Genomic DNA, 17,738 nt, shown 5'->3' on the forward strand with positions numbered 1-17,738 from the left:
CCTGCGCAGTAGGAGGCAATTAATGGCTCTGCACACTTGTATGACAACAGCCCCTGCAGTGTGTTTCCTGACTGCAAATTGATTTCTGACTCACTGGTAGCACTCTGGCATTCCAAGTTTCCACAATGCGATTGCCACTTGCTTCACCACTGTCAGTGCAGCTCTCGTTTTGGTGTCCATGCAGTAGAGGGCTGAGGTAAGCTCGGCACACGGATTCAGGAATATTGCCTTGTACAGCCAAAAGTTCTGCAACCGCTGCTTGTCCTCCCAAGCCTGCATTACGATGCAATCCCACCAGTCAGTGATAATTTCTTGGGCCCAGAAGTGGTGCTCCACCATCTGCAGCTACTTTATGAATGCCACCAACTTCGAATTGGTTCTCACTATGTCCCACAGCAATCTGGCATCCAAGAAATCGTCATGTTCCCCACCGATTCGGTGGTTCTTGCAGCTCTGCAAATAATTCATGATTGTGTGCTCTGTTTTTTCCAACACTCATGGCAGTGCAGAGCTGTGTAGGCTTCATGCTTCTGTCAGTGATGGTGGGCAGCGAGGAGGGCTGTGCGGGTTTGTGGGATTTTGAAAAAAAGGTGCAAAAATTATGGTTTACAGATGACATCATGGGAGGAGACAGTTGCACACTGAAAAATTGACCTCACGCTCCTCGTCACCCCTGTGCAACTTGTTTTGGCCCCACCATGCACTGCCAAAACTTCCAAAAGACAGAGCACTGCACTGTGGTGGGTATCAGAGAATATCAGGGTTGGAAGGGACCTCAGGACCAATCCTTAACTAAATCATCCCAGATGGTGCTCCGCACCATGCATCAATGCAAACACTCCTTGTGAGTACACATAGTGCCAACGCAAGGAGCCAGGTATGCAGTCACACAAGTGATGTGCTAATGGTGACAACTTTATGACAACAAAGCTTGCATCGACATAAGTTTGTGGAGTAGAAATGGCCTCCTAAAGGGAGCTAGGTTCTTAGTGGCTTTCACATCAACAGAACTGTTAATTAGTTCTAGCTCCAGAATTTTTGATGATGCAAGAGCCTGAAAGAATAAAACTTCCTTTTCAGATATTAAGTTGAGTTTGCAGCACTAACTTTTCTTTTAGAAAAAGGCTTTTTTTCTACTTGTAAAGTTGCAATTTCTATGTAGAAATAATTGAAATATAATACATGTAGAACACAATTTTCTTCTTAGTTGTTTTTTAGACTATAATAGCACTTCAGGACTCGTATCAGTTCTACACTAAAAAGTTAGGTTGACCTAGCTATGTTGCTCAGGGGTGTGAAAAGTCCCTCAAGCCACGTAGTTAAGCTGACTTAACCTATCTTCCGTTGATCTAGCTACCGCCTTTTGGGGGGAAGTGGCTTAATTACAGTGATGGAAGAACCCCTCCCATCACTATAGTGATTGTCTACACTGAAGTGCTATAGTGGCACTGCTGCACTGGTGCAGCTGTGGTGCTGCAATATTTCTAGTGAAGACGCATAGTTTTAGTAGAAAGCCCTGCAAGGCTGCCCTTGGGAAAGCATAAACTATGTTGTAAGTTCATTAGAACTGATGATTGTAAGTAGTCTTATATGAAATACAACATCTCAACTGCAGCGACTTGTATAGTGTTTCTAATATACTTGTATTAAATCCTCAACAGATGTGAAGTTAGAAGCAAGAACCATAATTAGCTATTAATATTTACAGCTGTAAACTACTAGTAAAGAGATAGTAGAATGAAAAAAATGGAAAACTTGAAGTCAGCACTTACTTGCATATTAACTGTTCTATTTTAGTATTTCAGGCAGCTCTTAAGAGGAGCTGAATCCCCAACACGCAATTCAAAGTTTAGCAGGTAGGTGTGTTTAAACCTTTTAATACGTTTTTGTAGTTGAAAGTTTTAAAATGTTTGTTTATATCAGGGATCGACAACGTATGGCACGCGGCCAGCCAGGGTAAGCACCCTGATGGGACGGGACGGTTTGTTTACCTGGCATGTCCGCAGGTTAGGCCGATCGCGGCTCCCACTGGCCACAGTTCGCCGCTCCAGGCCAATGGGGGTTGTGGGAAGCAGCGCGGGATGAGGAACGTGCCTGGCGAGCCGTGTGCCAAAGGTTGCCGATCCCTGGTTTATATGATTGAATCTTCTGCCAAATACAGTACCATTCAATGTTAACTTATTTAGATTTCTAAACTTAGTTTTAAATTTGTAGATTACTTACAGTAGCAGCAAGTAATACGTGAAGCAATATTTCACTTAGTGTTTTTATTTCTCTTTTATTGTAAAAAATGGTATGAGATTCAGAAGTTCAATCCTTTATTTTTGATATGTCAGAGTGAAAAATCCCCTCAAACTAAGGATATGCCCAGTAACATTAAGGCTTGGTCTACACTACCCCCCTAATTCGAACTAAGGTACGCAACTTCAGCTACGTGATTAACGTAGCTGAAGTTCGAAGTACCTTAGTTCGAATTAGTTCGAACTTACCTTGGTCCACACTCGGCAGGCAGGCTCCCCCGTCGACTCCGCGGTACTCCTCTCGGCGAGCTGGAGTACCGCAGTCGACGGCGAGCACTTCCGGGTTCGACTTATCACGTCCAGACTAGACGCGATAAGTCGAACCCAGAAGTTCGATTTCCAGCCGTCGAACTAGCGGGTAAGTGTAGCCAAGGCCTTAGATAACATGGCAATAGTGAGTTACACAGAACACATTGGAGAAAGCAGAATAGAAAGTTGACTCTGTAGTGTTTGATTTCCATGTTGAATCACTTTTTCCAGTAACTGTAGAAACCAGCCACGTGAGATTTCATTTTACAAATCAGCTCAATAGGATCCTGTGCGAACTGTAACAATTTCTCGCACTAATATTTATTGGATATAACAAACACATTTAAGCTCTGAATCTCATTTCTTTAAAATACCTGTGATCTTGGGGTTTGGGAAGAAAAAATTAATATCTTTTCAATTCTGAATTTTTTTAAGTGCATTACTTATGCTTCCAATATGGCTAAGCTTTAAAAAAACAAAAAACATACAGTATACCCAGATTCCCAAACCTCTGGCTGTACCTGCTTTATTCCTGTGTGGCACAGGTATACAGAAAAGCATATTAAAAATATAGACATGCTGGCTTTTGATGCATCAGAAACGCAACAAAATACAGTATCGATTTGCCAAGTGGAGGCCAAAAATGGTGGCCAATATCATTGTCAAGTTATGTTGTGTACTATTTATACTTCAGTGTCAGGTTCCATTCGGCTGAACTTAATTCAGGTTTCACAAGTAACATGACTAAAGAACAGTCTGAGACATTGTAGAATGATTTGTTTTTAAAACACTGTTAGAAGTGTAGGAAGTTTGATCTCAGTCTTTTTTTTTTCTTCCTGTACTGTCTATCCAGTATGTGAGGGCTCCCACATATCAGAAACAATGTTCTTAAAGAGAAGTTATTGGTTATTACTGGTTTTAGCATTAATTTGCTTTAGTTCAACCATAAGTTATTGTGCTTGATGCAGGACTTACTGGGAAAATGTTACAGCTCATGTTATGCAAAAAGTCTGACTAGATAATTAAATGGTCCCTTCAGTCCTTAAAATCTGTGAATCTACATAAAAAGCCCTTTGCGTCCTTAAAGTTCTTTACAAACTGTTTAATTCTTTTATAAAATGTCTACAAATTTTTCCCAGAAAACATTTTTTCTTTAAAGCCTCTATCAAGCATGGTAAATTCCTGTATGAATCAAACCTGAATTACAGCCTAAGAGTCAGAATTTTCAAGCATTTATGTATATGGTTAACTTTAGGAATGAGGGTAGTCCCTTTTTAAGCCACTGGAATTACTTAAATGCTTAATGTCACAAACACTCTTAAGTGTTTTCAGAATTGGGGTCTAAAAATCAAATGCAGCTATCCCCACCAAATGCATGTGTATTGGTCTCTGGTAAATTTTGGATATTTACATGATATTTTGAGAATATTTGTCTGGAAATTGGTAGAGACCTTTATTAATAAAACAGCAGTCATGCTAATTGCAATGAAAGTTCTAGGCTGTTTGGTTTTGCTTGAAATATCTGTCTCTGTCTTTGGGACTCTCTCTCCTTCTTGGCTTGTGGGGTAATTTCTTGTACCTGTTGTTGCAGAGGTAGCCTGAGTTTGGATGACTTTCGGTAAGTCAAGATAATGTGCCATAATTGTTGCCTGTTAGTGTTAAATTGCATCTATCATGACTGCATCGTACTGCCTTTATAACAGACATTGACTGTTTCATTTTTAAATACACGCAAACTCTTTTTGGGCTAAATTCATTTGAAACAGCAAACTAATTGCATGTTCATTCTCTTAAGTTTTTAGCAAACAGTGTATTGGTCTTGGTTTAATGACTATTTCTCATACACTCAAATATTAAAATATACAAAATCTTCCTGGCTTTTACCTATTTTTATTCATATTAACCTTAGCATATTAGTTGTATGTCTCAAAGCTTCATTGCTGATAGTGTGCTGGTTATTTTGTAGACTTTACTCAGAGTTTTTTCCTTGCTCCTTGTCACATGCTTCCAGATCCTATCACTTAAAAAAAAAAAAAGAGGGGGGGGGGGAAGAAAAGAAAATTTGTTCTGCCACTGCATTAGAATATCAGGCAACTCGTTCCTCCATTTTATCTGCACCCAACAGGGAGTCATTGAGAGCACAGGAGAGAGAGGCTCTATGCTGTCAGTCATGGTGCCTAGCTCCACTTGGGCCTGCAGCAGCCCTGGGCTAGGTCATGGTCAGTGCTGATGGAATCTTTAGAGAGTCTAGCTATGAAACTCTAGCAAGTCTCTTCTGAGTAGGTTCAATCCATGATTGGTGAAGACATATGATTGGGCCAGATTTTGTCAGGGACAGCAAAAGTCACATTCCTGACATAAACCCCATGGCAAACATCAAGTTCCTGTTCCAAAGCATGGGGCGCTAGAGTTTCTCAATTATTTTAACATTGGCAAAACAATGCGTTTTCCTCTAGCCTCGTTCTTTGGACATGGCAGAATGGTTTTGGCTGACTTCTTCCACAAAATTCAGCCTGAGGCAGACTCTTATCTGAAAAAACTCAGTACAAATGGTTAAACTTTGGCAAAATTATAAGCAATTAGAATTAGAAAATAAACATTGAATGCTTTTAGTTTGTTAAAATGTTCATTACTCCTTTGAATCCCAAATGAGCTATCCACTTTTTTCACATTTTTCAGTTTTGCAGTTCATCTTACAGATTTGTAACAAGCTTTATGAAAACCTCAGATAGCTATATTCATCAGGAATATGTCCCCTCCTGCCCCAATAGGGTTTGTTTAGACTATTAATTTGTACATTTCTAGTACAAGAAATAAGATTCCTTTTTCAGGTCTGGTGTAAGGGCAGTATATATGGCGTGCATGCATTGATGTGCTGTAATGTGGCTAAAATGAAGAATGCAGACTTCATGCCTAATGCCTCTGCCCTTTTTACTTGAACTTGCTGCCTTTGGATACTCTTTATCATAAGTAGTTCTAGCTCTGAACAAGACTTAAATTTGCATCAAGCCTTCATCTCTAGGGCAAATTGCCTTCTTGAGCTAGGAATCTTCATCTGCTTCTGTTTTCCTTCATGTTTTGTAAGTTTTGACCCTCCTGCTTGGCTTTCTGCCTACTCTCCCTGCTGCTTTGAAGTAAGTCACAGTCCATCTTGCATCACATGCATCTGTATAAATGCCTTGATGTTTATAAAGAAAATAAACAGTGTGTTTAAACATGCAGTACTTGACAAATATGGATGAACACTTTGATGCCAGAAACTGTTGTGTTGCTACAATCACTCGCCGAAAAGGTTATTGTCATTCCTTGCAATCTTTTAATTAAACAAGTTGTCTTAGGAAGTTAGTGTTATGAAAATAGATTGTTCTGTGTGTTTCATTCCAAAGTAATGCTGTAATAAGAACATCAGTGTTAGTTTATAGCTGAAATTTTAGTCCATGTCCTGGAAATGCTTTTTTAAATCATTTTTTTCCTCCCTAGCAGATGGATTTTACTGATAAATTTTAAATTGTTCTGTAATATGCAATACAGACAGTGAATCTATAATACTAAAAAGTGTAAACCTACACATCAGTTCCATACTTGATCCAATTGCTCACTCTTATCTCTAAATTATATACAGTGGCTAGTACTACAATTTGCCCTATACTGTGAATTTTGTTTTTGTATAATCCTTAGGGCCACACAGAAAAGAGGAGAATCATTTGCAATCAGCAGATTAGGCAGCAAAATTAGAGGAGTATTCAAGAGCAACACAATGGAAGGAGCTGTGCTACCTAACTATGGTTTAACTGAAGGAGAGGATGATTTTGTGAGTAGAAATTTTACATTTGTCCTATATCTCAGGGCTATTTGTTTTCCAGAATCTTTAAATACTTTCAGCTTCTGTCCCTTCTTTTCCTTTCCTTTGCTCCTGGTATTGTTGGTTATTCCACTGTGCCATCCTAGGGATCACAGCATTTTTCCAGCTTCCTTGTTCTCTTAGTACTACTCGGTTATTTACTCAGTGAGCACAAGATTTTGGTATCTCCCCAGTTAGAGTAATTCCAAGAGTTAATTGCTGGAGTAAAGAGAAGTATTAAAAAGTGATGTTCTCTTTACGAAAGTAATCTTTGTCAAGTAGTCTCATGAGAAGCTGTTACTTTTCAGTCTAGTAAATATTTGCAGTAAAGTTCTGCGTCCATAGGCTATCGTGATTCAGGGCCAATTCTTTTGTGAGAGAGATTATTCAAATAACTACTATGCTGTTTTTATACTAATGGCTAAAATATTTTTCTGGTTGCATAATTGGTACATAAACAAGTATCACTGAAAATGTACAAAATTGTGTTTTGCTCCATAAGTCTCATTCTCAGAAATTTTTGAAGTAGAGTATGTTTTCGTAGCATTTCAGAGGAAACCATTGCTGGGGGGTGGGTTAGTTAGAGAGAGAGTGAGTGTGTGTGTGTGTGTTTTCTAGCTGTTGGTGATAGGCAGTGGTAGAAGCAACCTATGATAAAGCTATAGAAACTGGATGTCTGAAAAATTGGCAGTGGTTAGCTATGTTCCCAAAGGCCAGGTGTATGTCTGACCCTATGCTGGAGAGAGGAGATCAAGGATTTGAGGTTAAAGGATGGAACCACACTGTTTTCTCTGTACACATGGCAAAATGGAACATTTCCTGTAAGGCTTAAGGGCATTAAGACTATGTCCAACCTTGTTTTTTTCTTTTGTGGAACCATCTGCTTTGTGGGGTGACATCTTGTAGCAAATAATGGAAAAAAGCAAAATAGAGTATTAGTCTGACTTCAGCTCAGATGGTGGGACCACTTACTCTGCTGTTTCCTGACTAGAAGGCAATTCACTTTTCTTGTATTTTTAAAGAAAAACCTTAGTTTTGATTTATTGCAGAAATCCCAGTTCTAGGTGGAACTGAGCTAAGTGGATTTTCCATAGTTTTCATATTTGATTACTTTTTTCAAACTTTTACTGCTAGATGATGGAAAATTGGTTTAGTGATCATGGCTAATATGGAGCAGATAGGACACTGCCTAAAATTGTAAATCTGTCACAAGTTTCTTAAAAACACGGATGCGGTGACACAATAAGACACATAAGATACAATAAGAGAAATCATCATTAAAAAAATCTCTCAACCCTGGTCTCCCTACAGCTGTTTTGCAGAGGGAAATACTTTGAAATAATGTGTTCATATGTATATTCTGCACTCACACTGCCTTGATGTCCCTGATCCTAGATGAGCTGTTTACACTGGAGTAACCATGTGGGTCAGTAATTCATGCTTGCTACAGTTATTTTGCCAGTCTTAAGGCTTCTCTTGCAACTAGATTTTTTTTTTTTCTTGTACACCAAACAGCAGTGACTGAATAGTAAACTGACTGTCAGGAGGTTGATGCCCTGGTATCCATGGCACAGATGTGGGCAAGGAAATATGAGGACGGTATGGGAAGTGAGGGAAATTAAGTTGGTCACGAACTGCCTGATAGTCATGAATTTTTAATGATTTAAATTTATTTCTGTTGTGATTTCTCCTGAATTTATGGAAATACATTGGTTTTTAAGTCATGTGAATTTGAGACTTGCAATGGCACTTATAACTATTTCACTGTACATTACATTTAAGCAAATTTGTGCTATGTTCTTTGATGCTGTGCTGGTCCATTTTCCACTACTGGAAAATAAAAGTATAAAAGGTTTACCTGAATTTGAATCTTTCATCTGTTTTTTCCCTCCAGTAACTCCTCCCCACCCAACTTGTATCCAAAATGGTAAAAACAGAATAACTGATTTCAGAATTCTATGTTTCCCCTTTTTCTTAAAAAGAAGAACGGGAGTACTTGTGGCACCTTAGAGACTAACAAATTTATTAGAGCATAAGCTTTCGTGGACTACAGCCCACTTCTTCGGATGCATATAGAATGGAACATATATTGAGGAGATATATATACACACATACAGAGAGCATAAACAGGTGGGAGTTGTCTTACCAACTCTGAGAGGCCAATTAATTAAGAGAAAAAAAAATTTTGAAGTGATAATCAAGATAGCCCAGTACAGACAGTTTGATAAGAAGTGTGAGCATACTTACAAGGGGAGATAGAATCAATGTTTGTAATGGCTCAGCCATTCCCAGTTCTTATTCAAACCGGAGTTGATTGTGTCTAGTTTGCATATCAATTCTAGCTCAGCAGTCTCTCGTTGGAGTCTGTTTTTGAAGTTTTTCTGTTGTAATATAGCCACCCACAGGTCTGTCACTGAATGACCAGACAGGTTAAAGTGTTCTCCCACTGGTTTTTGAGTATTTTGATTCCTGATGTCAGATTTGTGTCCATTAATTTTGGCCAAACCGGACAGTCTCTATACAAAAGAATTAATGGACACAAATCTGACATCAGGAATCAAAATACTCAAAAACCAGTGGGAGAACACTTTAACCTGTCTGGTCATTCAGTGACAGACCTGCGGGTGGCTATATTACAACAGAAAAACTGCCTGCGTCAGTCGTTGAAACAGCTTCTCTTGCTTCAGCAATGTGATCATTTAGCGTTTTTTTGTTTTGTTTTTTTTTCCCCCCCCCTTCCTGTTAATCTGAATGTCCATGAACTCTGAGCCCATCTCCTCGGGTACCACTTGTGAGTCACCTAACATGGAATGGACATGAACAAGCACTTGAAAAGGAGAAACTGTTACTAACCTTTCCATAACTACTGTTCTTCGAGATGTGTTGCTCATGTTCATTCCATGATGCATCCTCCTGCTCTTCTGTTGGAGTGAGCCGGCAAGAAGGAACTGAGAAGGTGCGGGGCCAGTCAGGTCCTTTATACCAGTGCATGAGCGGGCACTAGAGCTTGCCGGAAGGATACCAGTGGGAAAAATTGTTCTCCTTAACCTCCAAGGATAGGACAAGAAATAATGGTCTTAAATTGCAGCAAAGACAGTTTAGGTTGGACATTAGGAAAAGCTTCCTAACTGTGAGGGTGGTTAAACACTGCAATAAATTGCCTAGGGAGGTTGTGGAATCTCCATCGCTGAGATTTTTAAGCGCAGGTTAGACAAACACCTGTCAGGGATGGTCTAGATCAGTAGTCCCCAACCTTTCTGTTGCAATAGCGTATTCATGTTCCCAGAAGAGTGTGACGGGCGCCGGACGACCAGCCGCTGAAATGCCACCAAGAACCGGCGTCATCAAGAAGCGTCGCTGCCAGAATGCTGCTGAGAAGAAGCATTTCGGTGACGATGCTTCTTGGCGTTGCTGCATTTCAGCGGCTGGTTTTCCGGCGGCCGCGCTCCTCAGTGGCAGGTTGTCCGGCGGAAGCGCTCCCTTGTCAGTAGACAGGCGCACATAAATGCCCAGGCGGGTGCCATAGCACCCGCTGGCACTGCATTGGGGGACCACTGGTCTAGACTATACTTAGTCCTGCTATGAGTTCATGGGACTGGACTAGATGACCTCTTGAAGTCCATTCCAGTTCTATGATCTCAAAGAATAACAGTTACAGAAAGATTAGTAACAGGGTTTTTTTTCTGATTACTGTTACTTAGCTCTTACCTGTTTATAACCAGAATTACTTTTGTAATAGGTCTGGAATAAAATAGATCGGTATCTGAAATGACTACTTTAAATAGGGGAAAAGTGAAACAGAATGGTGAAATTTGGTATTCTAGGTATAATGTGCAAAATCCTTTCTCTACCCCCTTCCACTGCTAACAAAATGTAAAACAAACAAACCAACTTTGCAGGCATGTAAGGACTAAAAGACAGTAGAACAAGTGTGCTCTTACTATGTATGGCAGGGCCTGAAATATTGCTTTCCATTTACTCAGTGTCTACCACCAGTTGTAGCTACAGGGTCTGATTAAGGCTTCATACTGGAGACCTTTTGTAGGGGTTAAAAATTGTTGCCTCTCAAAAGATTGAAATGCACCTTGCATCTCACTCACTCAAAAGTTCTATGGTTGATTGCTGGTGGGCCTTCTACTGGTTCAGATTACCCTACAGTTTGTAGGGGGTAAACACTGTTAGAGGTCCACTCATTCAGGCTCAGATGATTGAGTGCTTTGATAGAAGCAAAATGGTGGCAGAAATGGTTCCTCAGATGAACCTCCATAGCTCACCAACTGAGAGAGGGCTCCCACTGCTTCAGCTCCACAGGTCAACTAGCCGTGGATTGCCAGCTAAGACTTTTTTCTTTGCTCCTCACATTATTTCCTCACCACCAGATGACATACCGTAATGCCCTATAGTTTTGCACCACCTCAGCCAGTGAACCATTGAAAGTCTGCCAGCTATAAGTCCTGCCCTGATGCACATAGATAGTACATCAGAGCGAGGCTCTCAGCTGGCAAGACACCTCTGACTCACCAGATGGAACTGCAGTAGGAGGAGCATCAGTGGTAAATGGGCTCCTCCCAGCCCTTCAGCTATTAGCTCCCATATTGATGCCTCCTCTTAGGGACAGGGGGAAGTTGGTAGCTATGGGGTCATGAAGAATGCAGTAATCAGGTCTGCTGCAGTTTTAGCTAATGAACTACATGGTTCATCAGAGCAAGGTTTGTAACTGGCAAACAATGAGTGGTTCACTGGCTCAGTTGCAGAGCTGGAGGCTACCTATATGTGCCAATATTGCTGGGAAGGAACATTACCAGGATGACAGCCCACACCGTAATCAGTTAGGGCAGCCATAGTTAGGTGCAAGGGCAAATCTTAAACTAATCAAATGAGGACTGTAATGATGTACTCTCTTATTTACATAAGAACGGCCATATTGGGTCAGACCAAAGGTCCATCTAGCCCAGTATCCTGTCTTCCGACAGTGGCCAATGCCAAGTGCCGCAGAGTGAATGAACAGAACAGGTAATCATCAAGTGATCCATTCCCAACTTCTGTTTGTGCTTCATTCAGTGCAGTACAATTAGCTGGACCATGAGCACTTGAATGCTCTACAGTAAACAAATCCAAAGTGGATCCTCTAGCCAACTCTGCCCTCCTTCCATAGAAATGGATTAGGAGCTGTGGTAGCAACCCCTGAGCTGCTTCCAGGTATACTCTGTAGCTTTTGTGGATAGATTCAGTTATCCCAATTTCTACAGAACTCCCTCAAGCAAAACTGGATTTGAATTTAGAGCAGGTGAGTAGGTTTGGCCCTAATTTCTTAAATCAAAGGGGAGGGGGAAAAAACCCCATGACTTTAGTTTGATGTGTATTCACACACAAGTGGTGGGTTTTTTTAGATTGAAGTTTCTTTATTTAATTTTATAAAGTGGGGATTTATAATTTACTTTTAAAATGGGATATTCCTTTAGTTCACTTACTACTCCACAGTTCAAGATGTAGATCAGTTCTATCTGTACTAACTTATAGTGAGAAGTACTAGCTAATGGAGTTTAAGCAGGCTCATGAACCTTGCTGACAGTCTCAGCTATAATGTAGGGCCTTGAGGCTTTCTCTCATATCCAAGTTTACCATTCCTATAGGAGTTTATTTTCTGTTCAGCAATTGAAGAGGCAGGACCAGACCTGCCTACTACCAGGGAAGGGACTTGGCTACCCATTCAAGAAAATAATCCAATTCAGTTTGCTTCCTGGCAGCAGCAGTCAGGTTGAACAATTTGGGAAGACATGACTGACTTCTAAAAACTGTATTTGTCTTTGGTAAAGATGTGTTTTTTACGAATATATCAACTGGTCGTACTTAATAATAGAGCTGTGCACATTTTTTTTTTTTTTTGGATTGTTGGCCTTTCTGGAAAATGAAAAATAAAAAATGGATCAAACCAAAACCGATTTTTAATTTTTTTTTTCTTTTGCATATTGAAAAAGTCAGAGAAGTGTCATTTTGTATGCTCCAAAATGTTTTGTTTGAGGCATTTTTAACTGTTTAAATAAAAGTAAAGGAAATGAAGAGCTAGATTCATAAAACAGGAGGAGGAGGAGATGGTCTTCTAGCACAGGCATTTGAATCCAGGTCTTCCACATCCCAGGTGAGTGCCTTAACCTCCAAGCTATTAGTTATTCTTAGGTGATTCTCTCTATCTCCCCTGCTGAAGCTGTTCGAACTTTGTATAACATAATTGAATAATTATTGGGCCGGATTGAGAGTGATTCCATAGCTCAGTGGTTAGGGCACTCACCTGGGAGGGGGGACAACCATGTTCCAGTCTCTGCTCCAGAACAGGGATTCAAACTTGGGTCGCCCACGATCCAGATGATTTCCCTAACTACTGGGAAATTGGGCATAAGGGGGCACCTCCACATTTTTGCAAATGGCACCTAAATTCCCCCTGTGAATCTATCCCCAATGTATCAACATTTCTGAAAATTTTCTTATTTGTCTTGACCAAAACAGTTAACTGAAATGGACATGAATTCACAATGTTTGTCAATCTAAATCTGTATTTTATTCAGCAAAAAAAAATTGAACTGAAAAATGTTGCCCAGTTCTAGTCTCCCCTAAAATTCTGCTTTTCTCATTTTTGCTGTGTTGTTCAGGGTTAGGATTTTAAAAGCACAAATTGACTTTTGAAAGCTATTTCTGCCTTTTCCCCCTCTCCCCAATGTACATACCACACTGTATCTAAATGTTGTTCTTTTTGCTCACACTTTTTAATTTCTATGCCAAATGCCAGACAGCTGAGATATTGCCCCAATCATCGCTAGACAGAATCATAAGTAGCTTTTGAAGTCCATCAGTGGAGTGGTAACAAGATGTAACCTTTGGTGTAAGTCCTTTAATGTTTCAGAATCTTTAAAATATTTATTTTATTTTGTTTTTGCTGGTAATGGACCTACCAAACTTGATGGTGACATATACCATATTGTCCTTGAAATGCCTCATCCTTCCCCAAGAGCTAGGAAGAAACTTTAACATGCTATGAGTCAGCTGGTGATCTAGTAGATTGCCACTTGAGACACTGTTAACAATTTTGTTTTTACGTTCAAACAAACCTACAGGTCTAGGGATTTTTATACAGAAGATCCAACAATAGCAACTATGAAAACATGCCCCCTTCCAGAATTTTTGTGTGTGTTGTCGTCTTTGGTTCTGATCACATGTACTTCTTATGTGAAGATTCATCTTCTATATGTTCTGCAAATTTAAAAATTGTGCCCTATACTAAAAATCAGATCAGGGAGGTCTTGATGCTTAAATCTTTCACTGCAGATTGAAGAAGGCATTATGGTAATGGAAGATGATTCTCCTGTGGAGACTGTTAGCACTCCCAATACACCACGCAACCTTGCTGCATGGAAAATTTGCATTCCATATGTGGACTTCTTTGATGATCCCTCCCTTGAAAAGAAGGAGAGAAAAGAGAGAATTCCTGTGTTTTGTATTGATGTGGAGAGAAACGATAGAAGGGCAGGTAGGACTTCTTGTGATTAAATAAAACTACTTAAAAATGTAGCTCAAAATGTCTGTTCTAGTATGCTTTATTTATCTGACTGTTCTGATGTGCTACACACACACACACACACTTACTTACTTACTTTAGCATCAAAGTAATGACTTACTAATGAATTTTAAGTCTTTGGTAATGTGGGCATAAAGGAAAAATGGTCACTTATTACACCACTACCCCAATATAATGCGACCCGATATAACATGAATTCGGATATAACATGGTAAAGCAGCGCTCCGGGGGGGGTGGGGCTGCGCACTCTGGCGGATCAAAGCAAGTTCGATATAATGCGGTTTCACCTATAACGCAGTAAGATTTTTTGGCTCCCGAGGACAGTGTTATATCAGGATAGAGGTGTATCTGGAACTTGTGACAAATTACTTCTAAAAGGAGTCCAGTCTATTCAGAATTCAAACCAAGGCTCAGGAATTACTCCCACAAAAATGTTAATATTGTGATTCATGTTGGTAAACGTTGAATGTGTTTTCTATTTAATGTACCAGCAATATATTTCAAACTCCACTCACTCTTTCTTGAATAGTATTTTGTTTAAACGCAGTGGATCTAATTTACTTCGATTTCAGTAAAGCATTTGATATGTTTCTGCATGGGGAAATATTAGCTAAATTGGAAAAGATGGGGATCAATATGAAAATTGAAAGGTGGATAAGGAACTGGTTAAAGGGGAGACTACAACGGGTCATATTGAAAGGTGGACAGTCAAGCTGGAAAGAGGTTACTAGTAGAGTTCCTCAGGGACCGGTTTTGTGACCAATCTTGTTTAATCTTTTTATTACTGACCTTGGCACAAAAAGTGGGAATGTGCTAATAAAGTTTGCGGATGACACAAAGCTGGGAGATATTGTTAATACAGAGAAGGAAGATACATACAGGAAGAGCTGGATGACCTTGTAAACTGGAGTAATAGTAAGTAATAGGATGAAATTTAATAGTGAAAAGTGCAAGGTCATGCATTTAGGGATTAATAACCAGAATTTTTGTTATAAATTGGGGACGCATCAGTTGGAAGTAACGGAGGAGGAGAAGGACCTTGGAGTACTGGTTGATCACAGGATGACTATGAGCCGCCAATGTGATATGGCTGTTAAAAAAGCTAAAGCGGTCTTGGGATGCAGCAGGCGAGATATTTCTAGTAAAGATAAGGAGGTGTTAGTACCGTTATACAAGGCACTGGTGAGACCTCATCTGGAATATTGTGTGCAGTTCTGGTCTCCCATGTTTAAGAAGGATAAATTCAAATTGGAACAGGTACAGAGAAGGGTTACTAGGATGATCCAAGGAATGGAAAACCTGTCTTATGAAAGGAGATTCAAAGGGCTTGGCTTGTTTAGCGTAACCAAAAGAAGGCTGAAGGGAAGATATGATTGCTCTTTATAAATATTTCAGAGGGATAAATATCAGGGAGGGAGAGGAATTATTTAAGCTCAGTACCAATGTGGACACAAGAACAAATGGATATAAACTGGCCATCAGGAAGTTTAGACTTGAAATTAGACGAAGGTTTCTAACCATCAGAGGAGGGAAGTTCTGGAACAGCCTTCCAAGGGGAGCAGTGGGGTCAAAAGAGAGAGCTGGTTTCAAGACTATGCTTGATAAGTTTATGGAGGAGATGGTATGATGGGATAGCCTAATTTTGGCAATTAGTTGATGGTTAATTATTAGCAGTAAATATGCCCAATAGCCTGTGATGGGATGTTAGATGGGGTGGGATGTGAGTTACTACAGAGAATTTTTTCCTGGGTGCTGGTGGTGAGTCTTGCCCACTTTCTCACGGTTTAGCTGATGTCCCTATTTGGGGTCGGGAAGGAATTTTCCTCTAGGGCAGATTGGCAGAGGGCCTGGAGGTTTTTTGCCTTCCTCTGCAGCATGGGGCGCAGGTCACTTGCTGGAGGTTTCTTTGCATCTTGAGGTCTTTAAACCACAATTTGAGGACTTCAATAATTCAGACATAGGTTACGGGTTTGTTACAGGAGTGGGTGGGTGAGATTCTGTGGCCTGCGTTCTGTGGCCAAGCTTCACAATGATGATTGTGAAGCTTGGTTGAGGTGGTGGAGTCAGAGGGTGGAATATTTCCCAGGGAATGCCTTAGTGCTAAATGACGAACTAGCACTCCGCTGAGCCCTCAGGGGTTAACATGTTATTTTTAATGTAGCATCACATGCTACATGGCAACACAAATGGAAGGAGGGGAGACAGCATGGCAGGTCCTTCTGACCTTAAAGTCTATGATTCTAGATTTGTTGGTCCCCAGGTATCTTTTCAGATGGACACAGTTACAAGTGCACAAATAGGTATTTACTATTAAACATTCCAGAGCAGGAACATGACTTTTTCTTGTAAACTTTAAAGTAGATTTCTTATGCAAATTAAATTTTTTGGTAATTTAGAAATAGTTTAAATTTACTTTGCAACCAAGGATTTCAGCATCTGTTTAAAAAAACATCCATATTTGGGGAGAAAAAAAATCTAACTCCCCTTTTAGAGAAATGCAAATTGGCATTAATGAGGCTTCTTCCTGTTTGTAGCACTTGACAAACAGCTGGTGGAGATGACAGGACGAGCCCTGTACTGAGAGGAGATAATTAGCAAGACCCAAGCTTGAATTAGATACAGATTTCCTTCATAGTAGCATGCCTGTCTACCAACCATGCCTTGGGCTGCTCATGTGATTTAACACTACAGTAACTCCTCGCTTAACGTAGTTATGTTCCTGAAAAATGCGACTTTAAGCAAAACAATGTTAAGCGAATCCAATTTCCCTATAAGAATTAATGTAAATGGGGGGGATGGGGCGGGGTTAGGTTCCAGGGAAATTTTTTTCACCAGACAAAAGATTATGCGCTCTCTCTCTCTCTCTCTCTCTCTCTCTCTGTTTTAAACAAACAATTTAATACTGTACACAGCAATGATGATTGTGAAGCTTGGTTGAGGTGGTGGAGTCAGAGGGTGGAATATTTCCCAGGGAATGCCTTAGTGCTAAATGACGAACTAGCACTCCGCTGAGCCCTCAGGGGTTAACACGTTGTTTTTAATATAGCATCACATGCTACATGGCAGCACAAATGGAAGGAGGGGAGACAGCATGGCAGACAGAGATACACCCTGTGTGTGTGTGTGTGTGTGAGAGAGAGAGATGTGCATTTCCTCTTTAAGTACGCTGACCCCAATCTAAGTACATTGCCTTTTTAAGTAGATCAGCAAGTTGAGACAGCAGCTGCTGCTAGCAAACTCCCTCCATCCTGAGCCCTGTCGTGTCCCCCCTCCCGCTCTATGGAGATGGGGTAAGCAGGGGGGAGAAGGACACCCTGACATTAGCACCCCTCATCCCCCCTGCCTACACAGCAAGCAGGAGACTCCCGGGAGCAGCTCCAAGGCAGAGGGCATGTGCAGCACGTGGCAGTGGGAGGAGGGACAGCTAGCAATTGGTAGTCTGCTGGACGGCTGCCGCACAGGGAACTTAGGGGAGTGGGGGACTGCCAGTCCACCCTGGTTCCAAGCCCCCACCAACCAGCTGCAACGGCCTGCTCTTTCTGCAAACAGTGGACAAAGCAGGTGGCTGCCAAACAACATAAGGGAGCATTGCGCAACTGTCAGGACTGAGATCCCCACTTTGAACTTTAGGGTACAAATGTAGGGGCCTGCATAAAAACTTCTAAGCTTAATTACCAGCTTAGCTCTGGTTCGGCTGCCACCATTTTCAATGGATTCCCTCCCTGGGAAACCTTGAAAAACCTTCACCAAATCCCTGGTGAAAACAAATCCAACCCCT

At 40.7% G+C, this 17,738-nt stretch overlaps 1 protein-coding gene across 6 annotated transcripts in view; it reads left to right on the forward strand.

The window, feature by feature from the left end:
* Positions 1-17,738, forward strand: part of SNX14 (sorting nexin 14) — an 83,420-nt gene that overhangs the window by 36,244 nt on the left and 29,438 nt on the right. For 4 of the 6 annotated variants that reach the window (XM_034766095.1, XM_034766094.1, XM_034766089.1 and 1 more), the window contains exons 15-18: positions 1,798-1,856; positions 4,141-4,167; positions 6,228-6,360; positions 13,711-13,912. In XM_034766095.1, coding sequence (XP_034621986.1) covers positions 1,798-1,856; positions 4,141-4,167; positions 6,228-6,360; positions 13,711-13,912 — 421 coding nt within the window. The remainder of the gene's footprint in view (positions 1-1,797; positions 1,857-4,140; positions 4,168-6,227; positions 6,361-13,710; positions 13,913-17,738) is intronic. The other 2 variants (XM_034766091.1, XM_034766093.1) reach the window with 1 other exon arrangement.

The sequence above is a fragment of the Trachemys scripta genome, chromosome 3, assembly GCF_013100865.1.
Source record: "Trachemys scripta elegans isolate TJP31775 chromosome 3, CAS_Tse_1.0, whole genome shotgun sequence".
Taxonomy (NCBI): Eukaryota; Metazoa; Chordata; order Testudines; family Emydidae; genus Trachemys; species Trachemys scripta.